Here is a 23,091-nt window from a genome sequence, read left to right as displayed (position 1 = left end):
TACCTCAGAGTGTAACTGCTGAGGTATATGTGGTAGGTGTATGTTTAGCTGATCAACTTTTTAAAGAAATTTCCAATCTCTTTTCCAAAATGGATATGGCATTTCACATTCCCACTAGAATTATTATTCCATATCCCACCAACACTTTGTATAGTCTTTTCATCTGTAGTCATTCTAATGACAAATGAGAATAATAAATTAATATTCAGTCTTCTAGTCCATGATCATAGTATATCTCTCCACTTATTCAGTTGTTTTGTTTGTTTGTTTGTTTGTTTGTTTTTTCCTATCTCTCAGTGTACAGGTCTTTGCTCGGTGTTTAATTTAATCTTATGCCATGTAAAAATTAAGTTAGCCTATTACACTGTTTCACAGATGCCAACAGAAGACATGGACCTCTGTATCAGAGACAAAAGACTTTATTACTCATGACATGACAAGCAGCATAAACATCAGCATGTTTGCACCAGTTTCTCTTGCCTCCATGTTCCATGGAAGTGATGCAGCAGACCCACATGGATTCTGATTCTGTACATGTAGTGGTTTTTACACACAACTGATGAACACTGAGCTTGTTTGCAACCAGAAAGTCAGCTTTATCTTTGAGCAGTGGAAGGACATTACCTCACCTTTCAAGGTTACCAGCTGTATAATCAGGTCTGTGAAAATGATGTAACTAAAATAATGGTTAGAGGCTTACCATCTTGCTGTGCCCAGTAAAAAGCATTGGAATTCAATAGGTCCAAAATGGATCATCTCTCTGCACATTTTTTAATCAAATTTATCTGCATTTCATATTTAATGCTTTCTTTTTTTTTAAGATTTTATTTATTTATTTGACAGACAGAGATCACAAGTAGGCAGAGAGGCAGGCAGAGAGAGAGGAAGGGAAGCAGACTCCCTGCTGAGCAGAGAGCCCAATGCGGGGCTTGATCCCAGAACCCCGGGATCATGACCTGAGCCGAAGGCAGAGGCTTTAACCCACTGAGCTACCCAGGCGCCCCCATATTTAATGTTTTCTTAATGGTTTTCTTCCTAAACTCCAGTTTCTAACTGTTGTTAGGATATGTGAATAAAATTGTTATTTGTACAATGATCTTGTATTTTGCAACCTCATTAAACTCTTGGTTCTAGTAGATTTCCTGTAGATCCCTTAGTATTTCTTATATAGATGACCATGTGGTCTACGAATATAGACAGTTTTATTTTCTTCCTGTCAAATCTGGATGTCTTTGTAACTTGCCCTCAGCTGGAACACTCATGAAACTCACTGGAAAGTCACCAGCCGGGGTGTCTGTGGAAATGGCTGGGAAATTATTTGCTAGGGCACCTGACAGGTTCACTTGGAGACCAGCTAGGATGCCAAAGGAATTTGCAGCATTCATGGATGCCACTGAAACTTGCTGGAAGCTAAGCACCACTGGGTATTTCACACTCTTCTGGATGCCATACACCAAGGAGCAAGAAGAGAGAAAACACATTCATCTGGAAGAGAAGCTCCTTCCTCATGAAGTTTCCCCTTAGCACCTTCTACTAAAAAAGTTTAACATTATACCAGCTAGTAAAGAGAAATTTTGATAGGGTTCTTCTCCAGTATCACATAGCAGGGCAATTATATGTGTATTTGGAACTGATATCAACCAATCAATACCTTTATCTGCCTGATTATTAAAGCCCTCTGCAGTAGATATCCAATGGTAGGCATTCACAGAGGAGAAAAATATCTTCTACATCCTGTGCCCCTTTAGGCATCCAGCCATATAGCTCTTCTGTAGAATTATTTGCCATTTATCTTCCAAGTCTATTCCATCTAGCCTATTAGAAATTGCCCACAAATAGTGTATTTTATTTTTGGCCATCTCTCACTCCAGACAAAGTGACCAACCAAAGTGCCACTTGAAGTTCCAACTAATGTTAAGATTTTCCTTCACCACTCTACTTGAGTCACTCCTGTGTAGTACTGTAGTGCTACAGCTGACTACTTTGAGGTGGTACCAGAATATCATGCTTATCATTTACAAACCTGCCTGAGGACTTTTCTTCCTCAGTCAGTTGGTTGTAAGAAGCTCCCAAAAGGCCATGGGGGGATGGAGGAGACAATGCAAAAAGTGTCAGTATTGAAGGACTCCTGAGTCAGGCCACCAGCTCATGCAATTTGTAATTTTTGGAAGAGCCCAATATTGATTTCCATTTCATGATGTGCACATACAACCTTATGTCTAGGTGAATACAGTAGGCTTTTGTTTCCCCTGCCTAAGGAGACATATCTAGAAAATCTTGCTAAGGTCAATGTCAAAACTACTGCCTCTGTTAGAAGTATTTCATGGTTGCATCTCTCACATCTAGATCCTTAATCCATTTTGAGTTTATTTTTGTGTGAAATATTAGAATGTGGTCCTGTTTCATTCTTTTGCATGTAGCTGTCCCAAGCAAAAACGTTTTAGGCAGACTTTTTCCAAGGATAATAGTTAGGTCTGTTATGTTAACTCCTTTCTGCACAGTAGCTTAGGGTAGTTACGTGATAGACAGGCACCGAGTCTCTGTCAATTTCCCCTGGTAGACAACATTTCACATGTGTCACAACTTATAGCTGGAAGAATTAATGATGTCTTGTGTGACTCCACTGGAATAGGACTCTTGGAAGCTTGTACCTATTTTTCTTCAGACTTCATTCCATGCAAGTCACTTTGCTGATTTTGCTTTGTGTCATTTTCCTGTAATAAATCTTAGCTATGTCTATATGCTGAGTCGTGTGAGTACTCCTAGCAAATCACTGAATCTTAGACTTGGTCTTGAGAATAACCAGTTCAGCTCCATTTTTACTGGTGGGGCATAGTGCATTTTGAGCCCCTAATGATTAGTGTCATTCTGGAGCCAGTATCTAGTAATTCTCCAAAGATCTGGCTATTTCCTTTTTCATAATGCCCACTCAAGTAACAGCTGCAGGATACGTAGTGGAAAGTATAGAGGAAGATTTATGGTACATACTCATGTAAACGCATCAAGATTCATTCTAAGGTTACCTAGACTCCCCTTGAGTCAAGAGGCTGTTTGTGAATTGGTTTTTGTCTAGTAGTGAGTGAGAGGTTTTAATTCTCCTGTGGCAAGTCAAGTCAGGATTCTGGGTACCCAATCTAGAGGTTGTTTTTTTTTTTTTTTCTGTTATATAGCTCCAACAACATTCTAGTAGACTATTTCATTCCTACGGATATTATGGTCAATTATCCATAGTCAAAAATCCTTGAAAGCAAAGGCGTTCTGATTACTGATACATACTACCTTTTACAATAAATGCGCCCACCTCATTTTTGATGTCAAAGTGCTACCATCTGGCCTCTAATAATCTGGAATCTTATTACCTCCATTTAAACCAGAGAGCTCACCTCAAAAGCACTATCACCCATAGCTACACCCAGCCTAAACAGAGAGCAATCACAAGCCTTTACAAGAATGTAAGAGTTCTTCCCACTAACATAGTCCTCAATGCCTTATTAAGGTAGTGCCTTCTAGGCCTTTTAATGGAATATATTCGGGGGATATGCATGCAGGTCATACTCTGTAAATCCACTCTAACATTCTTCTCTCTCAAAGCTTTGGATCCCCTTTTTCATATTATGCCAAAAAACATCTGGCATCCCAAGACTTAAATGTAAGTCACCTTTGAGTCCACGTTATCAGTCAACCAACCAAGTAAACTATGAAGAGTCACCTCTAGCTCTCCAACCTAAGGCATTACATCTGGAATCTCTAGCAAGTGCACCTTTATCAGTGAATTCTGCCTAATCTAGTGTTATATTTTTCCCTCCTTAATCTGACACACCTAAATTCTCTACCCCATACATTTCCAAGGTATGCTGATTATACATTAGCGGAGTCTTTCAATTCTTTTGGTGTGTAAACAATTTCCTCAGAGGCCATAATGTCTACCTGCCCCCTGGAACATGAAAAGATTTTTACCCTAGCTATTTATCTAGTGAACAGTGAGTAGTTTCTTTTTCTTTCTTTTTTTCTCTTTTTTTTTTTTGTTTATTTATTTATTTGACAGAGAGAGATACATCACAAGCAGACAGAGAGGCAGGCTGAGACAGAGAGGGAAGCAGGCTCCCTGCTGAGCAGAGAGCCTGATGCCAGGCTCCATCCCAGGACCTTGAGACCATGACCTGAGCCGACACAGTGAGTAGTTTCAATGGGTCTTGAAAAACATGAGCATTCCCCTCTTAAGGAACCTATCTCAGATGGGCTAATCACAAAAATTTTAAGCACAGGAAGGCTAATTTCCTGACACAAGAGGACACACTACTTCTGGTGGCAAAGGAGGTTCAGAGTGACTTGGGGGGGGTTCAAGATTGTCAGCTTCATCTGGCTCCAACCACGTATCTCCACTCTAAATTTCAGTATCTCATTCTTTCCTAAACTGTACCCTAACTTTCACATGATAAACTCTGCAAGATCGAATCCTACAGATGTAGTCATTTAGCAACCTGCACAATTAAAATGAGATTTTCTTGAAAATCTCAGACTCTTTATAACAAAGCAAGAAAGGAATGAGTGCTGAAAAAAGTTCCTGAATAAAAGAGGGGCTTGTCACCATAGGTAATATTAAGTACTTACCATGTGTCAAGTCACTATGTTACATGACTGATAACACACCATCTGGTGTCATGCACTGCTTACCTCCTCTCACTGCACTCACAATTAAACCCTAAAACTCTACCAGGGCATTTTTAAGTGCTGAATGATCCTGCCTCCTGCCTGTTTATCTGATGACTCAAGTTTGTTCAGAAAGTTTCAGCCACATATACCTCCTCAATCTTTTCAGCCTACATGTCCCCTCTTCCAAGCTACCAAAGGACACCAGTACCCCCCCCTTAATCTTCCCCCCCACCCTGACCCCGGAGACAGTGCTCTTCTTCTACCATTTGCCACCATATTGTTTTATTTATCGTGTTCTTCTCTTGTGTACTGCATGTGTATTATTTAACTTACCATGTTTATTTACTGTGCGCTTAGTATTATTACTCCAGGAAACTGTAACCTCCCCTTGGGCGCCAGAAGCATTTGCAGGATTCTCACAGCTCTCTAAGATTAGTCTACCTTATTTCTGCCTGCTTTTCCAACAGACAGAATGAAGTTTGAAGGGGTCACAGGCACCCCTCCAGGTCACGCAGAGCCAAGTAGGGCCTGAGTCTGTGGGTCTCCCGAAGGCGGGGCTGGCCGCCACCCCAGGCGGCCCCATATTCTGTGGTGAAGCTCAGCACAGTTCCCTTCCGCCCTCCAACACCAGAAGCAGTCTTCCCTCCAAGGAAATGGACAGCTTCATCATTACCATCACAAAACTGGCCAGCGCTAACTCCTTTGCGCCTGTAGGCCGCCACGTTCCCGCGCAGCCACCGCCCCGCAGTCCGGTCGCGCTCCCCTCTACGCAGGCGCACGCCTCTCACTTCCGCTTGGGGCGGGGCTAGCGCGCGTGGGCAGCCCGGCAGCGGCTGCGGAGGTCCGCGCCCCCGACCCGTCCGCATGGAGTCGGGGGTGCGCCGCGGCCTGGCTACCGCGGGGGGACTGGCCTCGGCGACCCCGATGCCAAGGCACGAATTGGGGGCCGGGGCTGAGGCGCGGGCTCGCGGCCCCGGTGCCGTCGGAGCCCGCCGCTTCCTGCTCTGTCTTTACCTGGTGGGCTTCTTGGTGAGTGCCGGGGCTGGGAGCGAAGGGCGACTGCGTCCTGGACCTGGAACCCGATTGGGGGTGGCTTTTTTCTTGAAGCCCGAGTGGTCGTAAGTCTCAGCGAGGACTGGGAAACTGCGATCTGCCTGGTGGTGACTCCTTATACCTTTCAAGCCTCTTTTTGCCCCCAAACCTCTTTCACTCTGCGCCAGGTCACATTGCTCCCTTGCGGGGCCCAGTCCGCGGCTCCTCTGCCCCTCCTGCGGTTTAAGGCGCCCCCAGCACCAGCGTCTTGTGTGATTGAGCCGGGCTCAAGGGTGACCCCAGGTGTTAGGTGCTGTGAAAGGTACAGAGCACGCAGAGTGGATAGCTGGGCTCCTGAGCAAGTTTGAGGGCTGTAGATGTGGTAGGAATACACAGGCCTTTTTGCCAGGCCCGGTCAGCGAAGTCACTGTTGATGACCTCACTTGGGCAGAATTAGACACATTTTCATTAGGGCTCCTGATAGACTGGAATATTTAAAAATGCAAACCATAGTGAATTATACCCATTTCTGCCTTTCAACAAACTGTTTATTGGGCTAAGCAGATTTGGTTTTTTTCATGATGTGTGTGTGTGTCCTGGTTTAATAAAGACAATTAATTATGAATTTCCCACTTAGAATGGAAAGCTTAGAAAGATGAGTGTATGATAGGAGAAGTCATCCATACATCCATCCATTTATTATTCATAGAATTTCTGAAAACATTTTATGTTGCCAGGGCTGCAGAGCTCCAGTCCCTGTAATACACAGTCCCTGCCAGGAAGAACTTAAAATCTTACCAGAACGCTGTGTTGGTACTTCATGGGCCATTATCTGCAGGAACCCTAGATCCAAGTCCTCACTCTTCTCCTTCCAAGTCTAGATCTGGTTCAGTTGCCCTGGTTGTGAGCTGGTCCAGGTTAGGAGAGAACTGGGAAGATGACTCAGTAGGATTTCCTCTTTGCTGAGACTGAGACTATATCTTGAGGACAAAAGGAACTGGTCAGGTTAAGTGTCACTGGGCAAAGACTGCCTTTGGGGGCCTTGAATAGTCTGCAAAGGCACTAGGTCATGGCAAAGAGAAATTACTATTTTCTGCCTAGATGCAGGTTAGGATCACTACTCTCCAGTATATTAGCCTCACAGTTTGGGTACTAAACCATCAGTCTGTAACCATCCTTCTGTAAAGGTTTAATGTTGACTTAATAGTTGTTAAGACAATGATGAAAGCATTTTCCAAATCACTGTAAACACCGCACGGTGAGGCACTCAGGGGGGCTCCGGTTAACCTTGCTTCGCTTAGCCCCCAGGGTTAATGCTTCAGGTCAGAGCCTGCCATTCCTTAATCTTAGTTCAGTCTCAGGGTGCATGCAGATGCCTCTTCCACGTTCTATTCTAGCCATCCACAATTCAAAACTATTGATGGTGAGTAGTCCTTGACATTTCCGAAGGGAGTTGGCTGCCCTCCACCCTCTGGTAGAAGCTGGGGACTGTCCATTAGCTACTGCCTCCCTCCCTCAGACAGTACTACTATCTGATTCTGCCAGATGAGAAGAATTTGAACCCTCACCTGGAAAGTCCAGATTGGGACTTCAGAGAAACCAATATGACCTAAAATTCAAAATAGTTTGAATGTTTTAAATGAATCCACAGGCCATTCATTATAGTTGGCCTTCCAGTACAGATTAGAATATTCAGAACGTCTCCTGTGTTGTGTATGAACTGTGCACACAGCAAGTCTAATTTAGCAAGCCTGATATAAAATTGTAATAATTTGTTCAAGAGAGTTATTAGGTCTCTAATATGTTCAGGGTAAAATGTAAGATTTCCCAAAAGTTAGAGTAGGGATTTTTTAAAAATGGGAAATGTAAGCAATTAAAATATGTGCCGCTTTGGATATCCTTGTAGGATCTAATGGCTTTTTGTTAGGTAACATCTAAGGAATATTATACATAACTTAGTTATTACTTTTTTATATATAGAGAGAGATAAAGACCTCCTAAGACTTTTGGGAAAATGGTTTCAGATTAATAAGAGAGGAAGGGAACAGGATTAAAGAAGTCATTTGCCAAAATGTTCTGTTTTTAGTTCTCATCTGAGCTTCCAGGTTTTAATTTGTTTAAGAAGGAAGATGAAGATGGCCCTCGAGGCCCCTTTTGGTTAGCATTGTAAGATGGTGCTAAGACCTATGATTTCAATCCTTTCTTTCCTCCAGATACAGAGATTCATATTTTATTTCATCAGCTGTAGTGAGGTCTCATTCATTGTTACTGAGGCAGTTTGTTGATCAAGAAATATTTAGGTTCCTACCCTGAAAAAGATCCTGAAACTTTTTAGTGTGTTCATCAGTTTTTGTTGAGAGATGTAGATGTTCCATGAAAGGTTTAAGTGTCCCCTCTCGCCTGATTTCCTTATAAACAGTTACAAGCACATGACCAGTTGCCACATTCAAAATACATTCAAAGCCGGTGGTTTTGAAGAAACTGCAGATTCACAGCAAGAGAGGAATTGCCTTCTCTTGTAAGGGGAAGACGATTTTAGAGCACAACTTCCTGAAAGACAATTCTAGAACACCAGCATCCGTGGAAATAGCTAATACTTTTCAGGCTCACAAAGCATTAAAATAATACTGATCATCAGTTATTACTTATGAGTCTGTTTTCTTATTACCTACCGTAAATCGCAGCCTACTTAATTATTTATCTCCCATCCTTTACTTGAATGTTAAATAACAAGTCGTACTGGGAATTTTTTGGAAAAGAAATTTTTTTGGACAATTGAGTTTCCTTTTCTGAAAGATGCAGAATATTCAGTAGGTAGCTGATGTATTTGGGGTCTTTTAAGTGATATCGTACATCAGTAGGCTGATGAAAGAAGGCTGAGAGCCCAAAAGATTTAAGTAATCTTAAAATCAAAATAAGCTGTAGTTGAGGTAGTATAAATTTATGAACTACTTGAGAACACTAGATAGTAAGTATATGGCCATCTAAAGATGTGACCATGGAAAAGAGCCACTGAAAAGTACATTTAGAGGTTCCTGTTTCTAAAATTTAGGTGAATGCACAGCCACCAGGAGAAGGGACAAGCAAAAGATTAACTGTGGGCCCAAAGAAAAAATATTTTTCATGCATTTCTTTCTATTTAAACCAGATTGATTATAAGGAAAGTAATTCTAGTTGAATATAAAGAAACCCATGTGTGTGCAATGTGGTTTCCTTCTTCTACTCCAGTTGTTGCAAGTATCCAAGTGAAGTAGGGATGAGAACAAAACTTAAAGGAAAAATTAACAATCCTTCTGTTAACTCAGAATACCTTGCAAAAAGGATCAGTACTTATCCCCAGGACTGAAAAAAAAGCAAAAATATATTTGAACTGCTCTCGTGTGTTAGACCTGTCTCAATCATTACATCTTTTAATGGACTTCATATTTCTACCAGACAGGTGTTATTATTCCCATTTTTTGCAGATGACAGCACTGATGCTTGGTGACATTGAGTAACTTTCCAAGCACACATGCTTAGTAAGTAATGAAGCCGGAACTTAGAACTGTCTGTGTAACCCCAGTGCCTGCACTTTCACTGACTTAGCTATAGAACACTGGCTTTCCCCAGTACTCCATCCTTCTCTCTCCTTCCTGCTTTGCTGAGACCTTCTTTTCAGGTATTATTTTTAAGGCTATAAGCCACAGATTAGTCGCCTTCCCTAGTTCCAGGAGGAAATTCATATTAGGAAGCAAGTGCTGCTTTGTCAAGAAATAGGTATTGGGGCGCCTGGGTGGCTCAGTGGGTTAAAGCCTCTGCCTTCGACTCAGGTCATGATCCTAGGGTCCTGGGATCGAGCCCCACATCGGGCTCCCTGCCTAGCAGGGAGCGTGCTTCCTCCGCTCTCTGCCTGCCTCTCTGCCTACTTGTGATCTCTGTCTGTCAAATAAATAAAATCTTTAAAAAAAAAAAAAAAGAAAGAAATAGGCATTATCCCTGCCTCCTTTCCCACTTCATTACACACAGACATTTTTTGTTTTTGTTTTTTATTTGAATAACTTCTATAGCACATCCTCCTTGAGTATTAAGGATCAATCACAAGGAAGCTAAGGTCGAAATGATTCTCGGTCATGGTGGTCAGGCTTTATAGGTAGCAACTGTTATAACATTGTATTTTGATTCTTTGATAAGTTTAATCTGATGGGTATAGCATACTGTAGAATTACGATTTCCTGTTTCCTCAAAATTAGATATTGGTTTATGTTTTTAATCAGTTTGTTATTAGGATCACCACTTTAAGAACACCAAAGCATCAGTTTCTAATTTGAGTTAATCAGTGTTTTGTTGTCTAGGATTTGTTTGGTGTCAGCATGGTCGTCCCTTTACTGAGCCTTCATGTCAAGTCTCTTGGAGCAAGTCCAACAGTTGCTGGAATAGTAGGTAAGTAGTTAATATTGTACATTTCAGAGCACCAAATTTTCAATCATCTGGACTAAGAACCTAAAACCAAATCAGTCTTGATAGCTGAATATCATCCAAAGCTAAATTCAAAGTGGGCTAAAAGGAATTTTTAGAATACTTAGGAATGTTACCCTGGAGCGAATATTGTTCATCTTTTCCTAGACTACCTGTGTTCAGAGAGGTGTTGAGGGTTAGCATCATTCCTTTGCCCTCACCACCAGTGACATCACAGTTCCTCCCTGAGCATCTCCAAGGAGCTGGCTGTGTGTGTCAGAGGGTAGGTACAGACTCCTGCCTGCGGGAACCAGAGAAATGTAATCTACAGAAATCAGTTCACACAGCAAAGGGACTCAGGGTGAGCCTTGACCACCACCGGTGCATCTTAGGGGGTTGTAGGGTTTGTCTGCCTGTGCAGGATAGAACCTCCATCTGAAAGTCCCTGATTTACCAAAGAGACAGGGCATAGCAGGGCTTAGGACTATGCTAATTAACAAGGAATTGTTAAAAGACTAACAGCCCTTGACTATTCGCAAGCTGGATAAGCAGATGTTGGGAGACTGTGGTGGACACAGTATTTAGTAAGTCCTGCATGCCATGACTTGTATTTCCCTGGGGAAGTAGAATTATACCGGCCCCCACAGTGGCCCGAGGGTTTTTGTGAAGAGCAGAAGGGACATGTTATGTGATATAATGGAGGTAAAGGCACTCTGTAAAATTTTGTCAGTTCTTTATAAAACTAAAGCAGTTTGTAAAACCAGAATGTTAGAGGCGTATAAGAGGATACAGAAACTTTTAGACTTAGTAGAATTTTTGTAGAATTTGGATTTCTATTCCCTGAGTACTCTCTATTCCGTCTTCTCAGTCGGGGGTATGCATCCTTACAGAGCAGGAGAAGCCTCTCTCAGAGACCGCGGGCAGCCCTTGCTGTAGTCTCTCTCCTACTTCCTTCAGTTTTTGAGGGTTTTTTTTTTTTTGTTTTTGTTTTTTTTAAAGATTAATTTATTTGAGAGGGAGGAGAGAAAGAGCACAAGCAGGGGGAGCGGCAGGCAGAGGGAGAAGCAAACTCCCCACTGAGCAGGGAGTCTGGTGCGGGGCTCGATCCCAGGACTCTGAGATCATGACCTGCGCTGAAGGCAGACACTTAACCAACTGAGCCATGCAGGCGCCCCTGAAGGTCTTTTAATAAAAATTGTATTGCTTTACCCTTCCAACTGAAAAAAAAAGGGGGGATATCTCCTTTTTAAAAATGGTCTTCTTTTCCCCTAATGTTTTCCTGTTAATATCTATGTAATTATTAACACATTGATCCATTTTCATGATGGGTCCAGCTGATTTTCTTGATGTTACTGATGTTTTTTGTAGGCTCCTCCTATGGCATTCTGCAGCTCTTTTCCAGCACACTGGTGGTAAGTTGTCTCCCATCCGGGCATCACATCTCGGTCACCTTTGGGGCATCTCCACGGTGGTGGTGGTTAAAGGTGGGGGGTCAGAGGACTTTCTCTGTTCCTTGCTTTCCTCAGGGCTGCTGGAGTGATGTGGTTGGAAGATGGTCTTCCTTGCTGGTGTGCATTCTGTTCAGCGCCCTGGGTTATCTGATTCTTGGAGCATCCACCAATGTGTTCCTGTTTGCCCTGGCTAGAGTCCCTGTGGGTATGTTCCTGCCCTTGGGTGTGTTCTCATTCAAAATAAACCAATTGTCTGTAAATGTATAAAGAGAGACAATCTTACCTGTCAGTGCCTTCTTTTTCTTTCTTTATTCCTTTTTTTTTTTTTTTAAGATTTTATTTATTTATTTTAGAGAGAGTGAGTCTGTGTGAGCAGCAGGAAGAGCAGAGGGAGAGGGAGATAATTTCCAGCACATTGTGCACTGAGCCACAGAGCCCCATGGAATCCCTGGATTCCAGGACCCTGGGATTGTGACCTGAGCTGAAACCAAGAGTTGGATGCTTAACCGACTGAGCCGCCCAGGCTCTCCTGTTGGTCCCTTCTTGGTTACAGCTTATGTCAAGAGAGAATAATGGCAAGAGCGATTATAACTGGAACATCAGACGCTGCTGTTGATGGAGGACTTGGTATCAGTCAGGCTCTGCTCAGATGAGCACAGCCACAGAGCTTGTCCACGATGGGGCCTGGAGCCTTCCCTGTCAGTATGAATCATTATACCACTGCACAGACCTGGCTCCTTCCCATCGTTCTCTCTACATTCAGTCAGTAAGAATTTGTTAAATGTCTTTGGCCAGCACTGTGGTTATTATTCTTCCCCTTGGCCAACTTCTAGTTTTAAAATCGGGCTTCCTGACTTCAGATGGAGATCTCCCACTGTAGCTTTCTGGCAGCCTCCTGTAAATCCAGCTGTTGGTTGGGGGAGATACTAGGATGAAGATGGCGTGGCTCATGGGTTAGTTTCTATTTCCAAACTGATCTTGAATGTTCCTGATATTTTCGAAATGGCTTTTATTTTGTCCATTCTTTGAGCTGCCGCTGTTGACTGCTATCCTAGTGTAGCGGGTAGGCAGGCCCTGTGGAAGCTCTTTGTTCTCTCTTTGCCTTTCTCAGTTGTTAGAACCCTGGAGTTTCAGTGTTTCTTTCTCCCCTGATTCAATAGAGTATTGATAGACTCAGCTGCCCTGGTGGACAAGATTGCAGCCCTGGACCTCTGCCCCTAGTCAGTTAAGCTGCTCCTTTTCACCCAATGCCCCAAAGGAACAGAGCATAAAATAAGTCCTTTTAACATATGGTTGATGATCAGCTCATTTGGGATTTTCACACCATTTCTGTGACATACATACTTACTCTCCAAGTCTTTTGAGTTCACCCTTGAAAATTCATTCTTTGCCTTTCTGTTGACTCAAAAACCCGAAAATACTTACAAAGGTCTTCACTTTAAATATGAGCTATCATCCTAACTCTCCCCCCCACCACACAAAATCCAACTGATGGCTGCTCTATGTGCATTCGGAGTCAAAGTTATTGTACATGCTCAGTTTGGGTTGCAGTGTGTAAATATAATACATTCCACCATTCAGCAGTAAGGCTGTTTGTAATTCTAAAGAAATACAGATTAATCGACCCTGTATACAATAGGTTGAAATTTATAGAGAAGATTAAAATGTTTTTATTTAATATGAAATGAGCCTGCTTTGAGTAGTGGTAGTTCCACTGACATATATCTTACTCCTGGCTAACAGGAGAGCTACACATAAAATTCTCTCCTGCTATGGGAACTTCTACAGTATTCGGTTGGCCCAGGAATATGAGGGAGACCTGGGGAGCCTTGCAAGGGTTATGCTGTACAATGTCATGTAGGTTCAGGTCCTTGGATCTGAAGGTGAGCCTGACAGAGGTTGAAGTACCAGAGGTAGACACATGGTTTTCCCCTCTTCTCTCTATCCCCTAGCCCAGCCTCTAGAAGGTAACAGGAAGCTAGTCTGGGTCACCTTCACCACAGTCCTCCTTCCCCGGGTATGTAAAGTGAACTCAACATCGGTATCATTTCAGAAATAATTACAGGATCCCTGCTAGGCCTTTTAGAAATCATCTTCCAGCCTGGTCCTTTCTCACATTTAAGCAAATAGATCTAGACAGATTTGTAAGTTTGCTTCCCATAGAGGCTGGTTATCAGGCAAATATCCGCTCTAATGTTTACACGGAGTTGGATATAGAACCCAGGATCAGGGTGCAAGCCGAGAGATGTATAGAGTGATGCTTCTTTCAAGGAAATCACTGGAAACCGTTGTGTTGCATCACAGTTAGGAGCACGGCAGGCCGACCCGCCAGCAGCACTGACTGAGCTGCTGCCATGTATTGATCAGTGTGGCGGGCAGCGCATGTTACCAGAACCCCTCAGTCTGTTTATTCAACATATGGGTGTATGGGTGCAGGCAAGTCAAATACATCAGCAGAAGTATGAGGAATATAAAGCTGCTATATACACTTAAATCTCTTATTAAGTCATGTCCCACCTTTCAATTTGTTTAGTCAACCAATTCATAAACCTCTTGCTAGGAGAAAATCAGTTGGTAGTGTTTAGATGACTATGTCATCATGTTTTTATATCCTTCCTCACTCCCTATCCTTCTTCCCTGCTCTCTTCCTCTCTAGCAGTTATCACCTGTACCCATGTACACACATACACACGCTCTGTGAAGAGAGGTACGTTTGTGGGGTTTTTTGCTCTCTGATCCTTGCATTATTCTCAGAGTCAGGGTCAGGGTTAATGCTGAACATACAGTAGGCATGCAATGAATGTTTACTCACTGAGTGAATGAATGAAGAATGATACATCTCTGCAGAGAAGCCACCACGAATTGCACTTGGCTAACAGAAAATTGGAGATACTGGGATGTCAGGGTGGACGGTGGGAAAGCAGGGGATGCAGGGCTTGACTGCCAGGAATAAGGTAGCCAACTAGGACTGTGGGGCTAGATCAGGAGTCCAGTCACAGTGGGATGAAAGTACAAACCTTAGAGGTTCAAAGAGAATGGAGACCAGAACTCCATCTGTGATAGGGATGAAATGCAAGATCACATCCAAGATTCTTTTGGTCTGAAAAATGTTACAGAGCATGTTTCTTATCCCCTTGCAGGTATTTTTAAACATACCCTCTCCATTTCAAGGGCTCTGCTTTCTGATCTGGTTGCAGAGAAAGAACGGCCATTAGTAATTGGACAATTCAATGCGGCATCTAGTGTGGGCTTCATCTTGGGCCCCATGGTTGGTGGATATCTTACGGAGCTAGAAGGTGGATTTTATCTGACAGCCTTCATCTGTTTCTCTGTCTTCATCCTCAATGCTGGTAAGTTGACGTTTCATCCTAAGAAGGCTGTTTGGTTTATGCATTCATACTGACCCATCTACCTGCTTTACTTTTATCTCCTTACACTTTGTTGTTCTTAAAACAGGCAGACTTTTTGTTGTTGTTACACTGCTATGTTAGTTTCAGGTGTGCAATTTAGTGGGTCAGCAATTCTGTACATCACTCAGGGCTCATCCTGATATGTGTATCTTAATCCCCTTCACATTCGAATAGGCAGACTTATTTTTCAAAGTTGGACACCTTGTCTCCTGCTGCAGACCACCTGCCCATGTCTTCCCATCATGCTTAAAGCATGTATGTGTCTCACATAGCATGTGGATGGGCAAGCCCTGCCCCCCACCCTTCCATGTGCTCCAGCCACACTGGCTTCCTGGTCAGCCTCACACACGTCAGGCTCATTCCCACAGGAGGGCACTGCAATTTGCTCTTTTCCCCACCTACAACATTCTTCCCACATGCCTTTACTGGTCTTTCTTTCTTTTTTTTAATTTTTTTAAAATTTTATTTATTTATTTGACAGAGAGACAGGGATCACAAGTAGGCAGAGAGGCAGGCAGAGAGAGAAGGGGAAGCAGGCTTCCCACTGAGCAGAGAGCCCGATGTGAGGCTCGATCCCAAGACTTTGAGATTATGACCTGAGCTGAAGGCAGAGGCTTAACCCACTGAGCCACCCTACTGAGTCTTTCTTACCATTCGAGTGTCAAATATTGCTTCCTTGGAAAGGCTTTTCCTGATGATTCTATTACACATAATTCTGGTTTCTTCACAGCACTTCTGAAATTATATTATCTATTTGTTTTCTTGCTTATATTCTCTCCTCCCTACCTCCCCACACATTCTGTTAGAAACTAAATGCCACAGGATAGAAATTTTCTCACCGTTGTCACTCCTGCCCAGAACTGGCCAGGCATAAAGCCAATGTTCAATAACATTTGATGAATAAAAGAACACTTACTGGACTATGAACTCCTTGGAAGCAGGGCCAGTCGCCTAAAGCCAAGGGGATAAACCTCTTTGTCTAGAGACTGGTACCTTCCTGAGCCTTAGATAAACAACTTCAGAAACAAGAGGATTGGTTCATGTTACTCAGTTTTCCTTAAATTTAATGATAGCCTTCTCTACTGCATCTTTTTTAGTCTTTGTATTCAAGGCTTCAGGTTGCATGATGGATTCCATGTTGAGCTAGGATATCACATTCAGGAAACAGAGCTCAGGAGTTCAATGTCAATTGTCATAGGAATACTTTATGATCTCCTGCCAGAAGTTTAACCTGTAACCTCTGCTGGGAGGTGAGGTCTGACGGATTAGTGCAAATCTAGATAAAATACCTGAAGCCCATGACTGGCTGGTGTGGCCAGGTACCTTCCCACATGAAGGAATGTGATGAATGTGATAGCTCTCGAAGTCAGAAGTCAGTGTATAAACGAAGACCGTGATTATGGGGTTCTGTTTGGGATTCTCCAGCGATGATGCTGTTGAATATCATGCCCTCACCTAAGCCTGTGAATGGATCTGAGTCAGTCAGGGATAGTTCAGCCACAAGTGTTCTCAACCGCAATGGCTAAAAATAGTAATAGGGATTTCTTGTGCATTCTTAAGAAATTTAGAGGTCAGCAGGCCGAGCTGATGCAGAGAATAGCAGGGGAGAGTGATAGGGGCAGGCCAACGGACAGTGTCTCACACCAGGTTTTGCCGTCCAGGGCAGTGATCAGTGTACTGCGTTTTTTCCCCTCAGTGACTTCGGCTGTTTTCCTAAACCTCTTTTACCCCTTCAGCTTCTCATATCCTCATTCTGATAGGCCACTTTGCCTGAGAAGGGCCTCTTTTATGTCTTTTGTGGCATGATTTCTGATTTCATGGTTAAGAACTTAGACTCTGGAGTTTGACAAACTTGGATTCAGATTCCCGCTGTGCCACTTTTTAGTGTGGGCCTTGAGTGAGTTGCCTCCGTTTACTCATCCATAAAATGGGATAACAACACTCCCAGTCTTACTAGGGCGAGCCCTGGAGGTCTTGCATGCGTTCACCCCACTGCGTCAAGAATACTGCATGCTCAGTAAACATCAGTTGCTGTCATCATTATCATTTTTATTATTTTAATTACACTCTTTGTCTCAGTCCACTGGCGATAGCCCTTCCATATTTTTATCAAGATTGTGTAAGACGTCTAAGGGCCCTTTTAAAGATAAGAAGTGGTAGAAAGGCCAGGCCTGCATTCTCATGTGGTTAAGTTTTCTGTCATAAATTAGTCCCTGATGAGTAGTCCCCCTAGGCTGTGGAGAAACCACATACACAGATGTGGTTGCTGAAAACAGCATGAAGCGGTCTGATTGGCCATGGTCCAGTTGAATTTAAGTGTGGAAGGACTGAAAACTCCACGGATGAGTTTGGAAAAAATGTCCTAGAATGGCAAGCTGGAATTCAGCTTCAAGAAATTTGGGGGCATTGGTTGGCAGTAGGTCCTTCTACTTGGAGGGCATGGGATACATAAAACGACCGAGGCAGGAATGCACCAGTCATAAGGGTGGAAGTAGGATTCTCTGAGTAGGAATTGGGCTGCTCTGTAAGGTCATACATCGTGGTCTGTGAGAATGGTACCCCCAAAGATTTTGAGGTGTGACTTGCAAAAGCACATGGTGGGCCCTGACAGGGGACAGAACCAAGCAGGTACTTCCTGACAGGTCACTGGTGTCAAGCGGCCCCTCTTCCCGCAAGCCCAGCCCAGCTGCCTCTGCTTACAGAGTGAGCGTCCCCCAACACAGTACCCACCCTGTAATCCAGTTGCTGTGTTTTACTTGTCCAAACCCCCTTTTAGACTTAAATTCCTTGAGGACAGGGATGTTCTAGGTCTTGTCTTGTTAATATATTCCTACTGTTTATTACAGGCCTTAGCATTTAGGAAGCATAACTGTTCAGAATGTGATGAAGTGTGGGTGGGGAATGGATGGGAGGGTGGATGGATGGGGAGGCAGGATGGTGGAAAGGCACACAGTTAGAAAGGTAGTGAATTTAAATATACAGCATGAGAATTTCAATACCCCATGATACAGGAAACCATCATGGGCTCTTGAGCCGGCGAAAAAAGTGAACATTTTGTAGGTATAGAATTTTTCTAAGGTGAAGAGTGGAATTCTACCATCAAAATGGAGTAGAAGTAGCTGTGGGCATGGTTAAAAACTGGATTCAAAGACAGAGGTTAGTAAATGTACTAATACAAAACTACAGAATAGAAATCTCGTGCACACACGTGCTCCTCCCCCGGGATTGGGGGCACCCTGAGAGTCCGGGCGTGCAGCCGACAGATCCCATGCCATCCTACCAGGTCTGGTTTGGCTGTTTCCCTGGTGTGAAGCGAAGCTCTCCAGTGCAGAGAAAGGCCAGCCAGCGAGGAGGAACTCTGCACCCTGGGGGAGGAGAGATGGTCACGGGCAGGAAACCGCCACCCCTCCCCGGAGCACAGTCCGCAGCAGACCTGCCAGGCCGCCCTGGCTGGAGTTCGCATCCACACTGCGCGACATGAAGAGCCTGATATTTTCCGAGATGTGGGACATCTTCGCCGTGCGCTTGCTGATGGCAGTGGCGGTCATGCTCTACTACAGTAACTTCGTGCTGGCGCTGGAGGAGCGCTTCGGGGTGCGGCCGCGGGTGGCCGGCTACCTCATCAGCTATGGCAGCGCTCTGGGCGCCCTGGCCGGCCTGGCGCTGGGGCCCCTGCTGCGGCTGTACCGGCACGATGGCCACGCCCTCCTGCTGCACTCGAGCGCGCTCACCTGCCTGCTGCTGCTGCTGCACGCCTCCGCCCGCTCCGTGCCCGTGGCGGTGCTCTGCTCCTCGCTGCTGGCCGTGTCCACCGCGGTGGGCAGGACCTGCATCACCGACCTGCAGCTGGCCGCGGGCGGGGCGCAGGCCAGCGGCACGGTCATCGGCGTGGGGCAGTCCGTGACGGCCGTGGGCCGGATCATCGCCCCACTCCTCTCCGGGCTGGCGCAGGAGGTGAGTCCGTGCGGGCCCCCCAGCCTGGGGGCTGTCCTGGCCCTTGTGGCGATTTTCCTAATGTCACTCAACAGAGCTCGCTATGGTGGTGCCGGTGGTGGGAATGACAAATTAAAACGTGAGTAGAGTAGAACTGGATAGAAGAAACCAACTCTGAGGCCATGAGGAAGGGACAGCGGCCAGGAAGGGCGGTTTCCCAGCAGGTGTGCTTCTTTGGGAGACTCCCAGGTCCAGCCTGTGGGGTGATCAGAAGTCAGAGCCTTGTCAAATGGGAAAGTATTAAACCTTTTGTAGAAGTCTCCTCTTCAAACCCTGCCGGTGGGGTTCAGATTTTTCCAGGGGGAAACACTACCAGCTTCAGGACGGGAAGGTGGTGGTGAGATAACAGAAGGTGATAGGCCCCCCGCTAAGTAAAAACAGGGTAACCCATTAATAAAGTGACCTGCTGGGACACAGGCTTCATGTCACACTGCATAAACCAAGGGTTTTTTGTGCTATCAGAAGCCTAGAGATTGAATAAGCCACTTGATTGAAATTAGCTTGTACCTTTCTCAAGTCCTAACAAGGTTCTACCTGGGAAGCTGGGGAAAGATCACACGGCTGCCTCAGCCCCCAGACACTGGTTCTGGGGGCCCAGGGGACGCCCAGAAACCTATATTTAATAAGCAACACTTGCACTTCCTCATGGAGATAGAAAAAGGATCATTCAGAGACATACAGGTTTGGATTCAAGTCAAAGCCAGAGACTTGATTGTGTTTATTGATAGCTAACTCAGTTTGAAGTATTAAGATTATGTGATCCCGAAATGTTACCTTCTCCCCAGTTCTTGGCAGTCACGCTCCATAATAGGAGAAGCAGGTTCATGGAGCCTGTCCCCTGTGTCTATTGCTTCAGAGGCCCTGTGCTCTGCAGAGAGCTGAGGTTGTCAGTGTGGCTAGTTTTCCCTAGATATCAGGCATGAACTGCTCCCAGAAGCCAGGGCTTCATTGGGCTGCATGGGTTGGATGATGGTAGAGGACAGTGGAGAAGACAAAGTACAGGAATGCCTTTAAGAGGAACATCTCGTGCAGGTAAGAGAGTCAGTTGCCATGCCTCATGAGACAGACTTAACTACAGTGTCTTATGGTGAAAGTCATTTCTTTTCTCTCACTTTAATATCATACCTGAGAACAAAAGAGCTACACACTGATCTACAGGGAAATGCCTTTTCCTAGGCCTAGGCTTAATGGTCATTCCAAAAGTAGCGTGCCAGGGTCCAACTGGGAGGCTCAGAGTGAGAGTTAGCACAAAAACACAGGGACACATTTGTGTGATTCTTGCTACTTGGATGATGTCACCAATTAATAGTAATTATATTGGAGCCCCCTCTCTTTTCCTCATGCAAACTACCGAAGTTCACATTCCTCTCATTCTTTTTCATTGGTCCACTGGGAAATTACTCCTGTTTTCAACCAACACACGTATAATTGTAAATGTATTGTACGTAAAGCAGGAAAAAAAAAAAGTTTCTCTAGTTTTAGAAGTTGTGTATGGGTTAAACCCAAATGTTTAATATAATTGGATGTTTGAAGATTGTCCTTTCTCCTTTCTAGCTACAAGGAAAATACTAACTTTTTATGAAGTGTTGTGATTGTGTTAAGAAGTGTTGTGATTGTGAAGCGCTAAGTGCTTTTGAGGAAAGCAAAATATAATACAAAATGATGTGGCCCTTAAGGAGCACACCAAATCCACATAGAGCTTAGACTCAAAGGACAAGAAGTAATCAAGTGTTTATGCAATGAAGTCGAATTTCTCTGAAGATTATCTTTTCTGTGCACTCAGAAACAGGCAAGTTTCTTAGACATTCTTTAATGTAGTCATTATTAAATTTTTGAAATCCTAGCACTTTATTTTTGAGGTTAAATAATGCCTATAAATTTATTAAGGCTTTACAGTTACCAGATAAATGGGAATGAAAACCAGGGTTGATCTTCATATAGAGAGAGGAGAAACATTTTTGCTATTGTCCATACTCATCTCGGGTTTTTTTAGATAAATATTATGCAGGCATACCTCATTCCATTGCATTTCATTTTATTGTGCATCGCAGATACTGCATTATTATTATTTTTTTAACCAGTTGAAGGCTTGTGGCAACCATGTGTTGAGAAGTTTATTGGCACCGTTTTTCCACCAGCATTTGCTCCCTCTGCGTCTGTGTCACATTTTGGTAATTCTCACAATATTTCAAACTTTTTCATTATATTTGCTATGGTGATGTGTGATCAGTGATCTTTGATGTTACTGTTAGAATTGTTTTGGGGTGCCATGAACCGCACCCTTATAAGGGGGTGAATTTAATCCATAAGCGTATGTGTTCCAAGAGCCCCACCAACTGGCTGGTCACCCACCTCTTGCCCTCACCTTGGCCCTCTCTCTGTTTCTTGAAATGCAAAAATATTGAAGTCAGGCTGGTTAACAACCCTACAGTGGCCTCTTAAGTGTTCAAGTGAAAGGAAATGTCAGCCGATGTGGCAAACTTCCTTGTTGTCTTATTTTTAAAAATTGCCACAGCCACCCCAGCCTTCACCAACCACCACCCTGCTCAACCCTGAGAAAAGACCCTCCACCAGCAAAAAGATTGCCAGTTGCTGAAAGCTCAGATGGTGGTTGGCATTTTTTAGCAATAAAGTCTTTTTAATTAAGGTATGTACATTGTTTTTTAGACATAATGCTACTATAAATTTAATAGACTATAGTATAGTATAAACATAATTTTTAATGTACACTAGGAAGCCAGAAAATTCATTTGACTCACTTCATTGCAATATTTAACTTTATCGCGGTGGTCGGGAACCTGGCCACAGTATCTCTGATGTATGCCTTATACCTCTTCTTAAAATGTCTGATGTGTGGATATTCTGAAGTGTGTTCCAGAACCAGCAGCGTCCACATTCCCCTGGAGCTTGTTAAACATGCACTCACACCCCAGCACGGACCTGCTGGGAACCATTCTCAACAAAATCCCCAGCTGCTCTGTGTGCACAGTAAACTTTGAAAACCACTGGTCTGCAGACAGTTTTTGTATAATTTATGGACTATGATCTCAGGGAAATTAAATCTGATCCACTAAAGTTTGTGTTGTTTTGTTTTTGAGTCCCTGAGCAACTTCCATAATAATGTCCAAAGTATTTAGGTTGAGCCACATGAAATTGCTACTTTTCTAGGTCAAAATTACCTGCAGTTTCACATAGTTCAACTTCATAATATATGGAATCTTATTTTACGGGCATTGAACTTGCCTCAGAAGATTATAAAGGATATGGCATCCTTTCAGCATTATACTAGCCCCAACTGCTAAGTTTTTTGAATGAGCCTCAGGGTTTTGGGTTCTAGAAGACTTTGGAAGGATGGTATACCTCTGCCCTCATGTCCAGAGAGGTTAGCAGAAATCAGAAAGGGAGTGAGGCATGTTTGGCCAGGGCAGTAACATGGGCAAGGCTCTAAAGCCCAAGTGTGTGGGTCAAAAGTTATGCCTGCAGCAAACAGAAGGGGCAAGAATCAGTGGTTCTGGCTTCATAGTAGAGTCACCTGAAGCCCAGAGCCTGCCCTAGACCTCTAGAACCAGACTCCAGAGTGCCCCAGAGGTGAGAGTCCCTGAGTTAGATCGTGAAGGAGTTCATGGACCATGCTCAGGAGTGAGCTTTTATTCCCACAGCTGAGGGGGAGCCACTGAAGAATTCATGCTGGTGAATGCTCTGTGCACTTGATGTTAAAGATCCCTCGAGGGCAGTCATCCAAGAGGAATGGGAGGGAGAAGTCACAGGCACTGAGGGAATCAGGTAGGGCACGAAATCTGAAAGGCCTGGGGACCGTCAGCTTGTGACCTCTGGGGAGGCACTGGGTGGTAGAGCTTAGACAAGGTTAGCTAGTAATGAGTGTTGAGACATTCTGCCCCGTCCTCCGTTAGCTGTAAGAGAACATGTGTGGGCAATTATGAGAGATTGTTCTCTGCATGTCCTGAATATTAGGAGACATCTTTTCTGTGGGACACTTTTATAAGAAGTTTAGACACCTGTGGGGGAGCCGTGGGGGAGCCCCAGGGGAGTCGATCCGCTTAGGGGAAATTTCCGGCTTTGGGGCACCTGCTAGAAGGGATAGCTTTTTATTTGGAATG

General features: G+C 44.0%; 1 protein-coding gene and 1 long non-coding RNA gene across 5 annotated transcripts; one reads left to right on the top strand and one right to left on the bottom strand.

Annotated features, from left to right (window-relative positions):
• Positions 1-399: 399 nt before the first annotated feature.
• On the bottom strand, positions 400-5,322 carry LOC116856816. The gene is made up of 2 exons (XR_004380630.1): positions 4,987-5,322; positions 400-659 (listed from the first exon to the last, which is right to left on the bottom strand). It is a non-coding gene; the product is annotated as an uncharacterized LOC116856816 (long non-coding RNA).
• Positions 5,323-5,475: 153 nt separating this feature from the next.
• MFSD9 (major facilitator superfamily domain containing 9) lies at positions 5,476-21,933 on the top strand. Of its 4 annotated transcripts, none has more exons than XM_032840438.1 (6): positions 5,476-5,682; positions 10,017-10,104; positions 11,488-11,531; positions 11,646-11,775; positions 14,768-14,920; positions 18,264-21,933. In XM_032840438.1, the coding sequence occupies exons 1-6, from the start codon at positions 5,518-5,520 to the stop codon at positions 19,058-19,060; spliced, it is 1,377 nt and encodes a 458-aa protein (XP_032696329.1). In that variant the 5' UTR covers positions 5,476-5,517; the 3' UTR covers positions 19,061-21,933. The 4 variants fall into 4 exon arrangements, with proteins under 4 accessions (XP_032696329.1, XP_032696328.1, XP_032696331.1 ...); XM_032840437.1 differs by having other exon boundaries at positions 14,711-14,920; XM_032840439.1 differs by lacking the exon at positions 5,476-5,682 and adding an exon at positions 9,141-9,203 and having other exon boundaries at positions 14,711-14,920.
• Positions 21,934-23,091: the final 1,158 nt, after the last annotated feature.

The sequence above is a fragment of the Lontra canadensis genome, unplaced genomic scaffold (assembly GCF_010015895.1).
Source record: "Lontra canadensis isolate GAN:19392208 unplaced genomic scaffold, GSC_riverotter_1.0 scaffold112, whole genome shotgun sequence".
Classification (NCBI taxonomy): domain Eukaryota; kingdom Metazoa; phylum Chordata; class Mammalia; order Carnivora; family Mustelidae; genus Lontra; species Lontra canadensis.
The sequence above is the reverse complement of the archived record's forward strand: the minus strand, read 5'-3'. Positions and strand labels throughout refer to the sequence as shown.